General features: G+C 63.0%; 1 protein-coding gene across 4 annotated transcripts in view; it reads right to left on the minus strand.

Moving 5' to 3' along the window:
- Positions 1–1,445, minus strand: part of GABBR1 (gamma-aminobutyric acid type B receptor subunit 1) — a 36,395-nt gene that overhangs the window by 30,948 nt on the left and 4,002 nt on the right. For all 4 annotated transcript variants that reach the window (XM_027776529.1, XM_027776528.1, XM_027776525.1 and 1 more), the window contains one exon: positions 932–1,092. In XM_027776529.1, the coding sequence (XP_027632330.1) occupies positions 932–1,092 (161 nt within the window). The remainder of the gene's footprint in view (positions 1–931; positions 1,093–1,445) is intronic.

A 1,445-nucleotide genomic window follows, 5' to 3' on the forward strand; every position in this document is an offset into this window, starting at 1 on the left:
AATGGGATGGAAAAAGAATGTTATTACAGACCTTCTTCTAATAACTCTGGACCCAATTTCCTTACCTTCCCCCTCCCTCCCGTCCCCTCCACAGTCTGAAATCCGCGTTTCCTTTCTGAGACTCTCAAGGCCACAATGGTATAAGGAAAGCCCAAGTCAGGACCCAAGTTCCAGGACCCCGATCTTTACCTATCTCCACCCTTCCATCTGGCCCCTCCCCCACTACGGCTCTTTTGTTTTTCTTCTCCTCACACCCTGACTCCTCCACTCCTCAGGGGGTGCCCCTGAGGACCCTTAACCCCCCTACATCTTCCCAGCGCCCCTGCCCACCTCTGCACATGACATGCATATACCCCAGGGCAGGAATCCTCAGCAGGGTTGGGGATGGAGGGAGAGGAGGGAGAACGAGTCAGGAGGGCTCACAGCTAGCTCAGGGTCGTGGTGCTAAAGAAGAGGGCTCCAAGTCCCTCCAATTTCCTCACTGGTGTCCCTATTCCTGCCAGTCCCAACCTACGCCAAGATTTACCTTGTTACCATGGTACACACAAACCCCAGATCCAGCTCCCCACTTCTGACATTCCCTCCACCCCCAGCCCATTCCAGGGTTAGTTTACTCCCGGAGGATCAGGAATGGCTAGCACCCTAAATTCATCAGCAGTTTCCCCAACCCCCAGCGCTCCCCAGTCTCCCGCAGCACCGCGTGTCATTAGACTGCCCAGCAGCTGGGTAACCAGCTAGAACCCCTCGACTTCCTCTTGAGCCCCCAGCCCCTGCTACTCTGCCCAAGCTCCTGCACCTCCAGCCCCTCTCCTGCTAGTCGCACACAGGAGGGGTCTGCCTCGAAATCCCAGAGGCGACCCAGACTGAGGCGCGGCGCACCGGCCCCTGCCCCCAAGCCCCCTCCTCGCACCCACTCCCTGTCCCGGGCTACCTTGCTGTCGTGGTGGATGAGCTTGAGCTCATAGTCCGGCAGGATGTCCCTGCGGCTATTCACGTCCTCCAGCGCCATCTCCACCGCGGGCTGGCAGGCCTGGCCCCCCGGCCAGCCCCCGCTCATGGGAAACAGCGCCCCGATGTACACTGCGCGCCGTTCTGAGGAGGGGTGCGGGGGGACCCGCGGGTGAGGTCGTGGGAGATGGGGGGAGTGGGAGGCCCACACCGCAGCCCCCCATGCCGCCGCCACCGCCGCCACCACCAGAACGGGAGCCACCCCACCCGGGGAGAGGGGGCCCCCGAACCCATGGTGGGGGCGGGGGCCAGGGGTAGCTGCTTGGAGATAGGGAGGAGCTCAGGGGGGACACTTTTCCTGCGGAGGGCAGCTGAGGGGGGGTGGGGCAGGCGCCCCCATCCCTGGTCTTATGGGGAGGAGGGGGCTAGGGCCCCGGAGATGCAGGGAAGGTTGGCTTCCTACAGCCCCCGTGGCCCCCTCCCGCCACCGCCGCCGC

This window comes from Tupaia chinensis, unplaced genomic scaffold (assembly GCF_000334495.1).
Source record: "Tupaia chinensis unplaced genomic scaffold, TupChi_1.0 Scaffold000678_1, whole genome shotgun sequence".
Classification (NCBI taxonomy): Eukaryota; Metazoa; Chordata; class Mammalia; order Scandentia; family Tupaiidae; genus Tupaia; species Tupaia belangeri.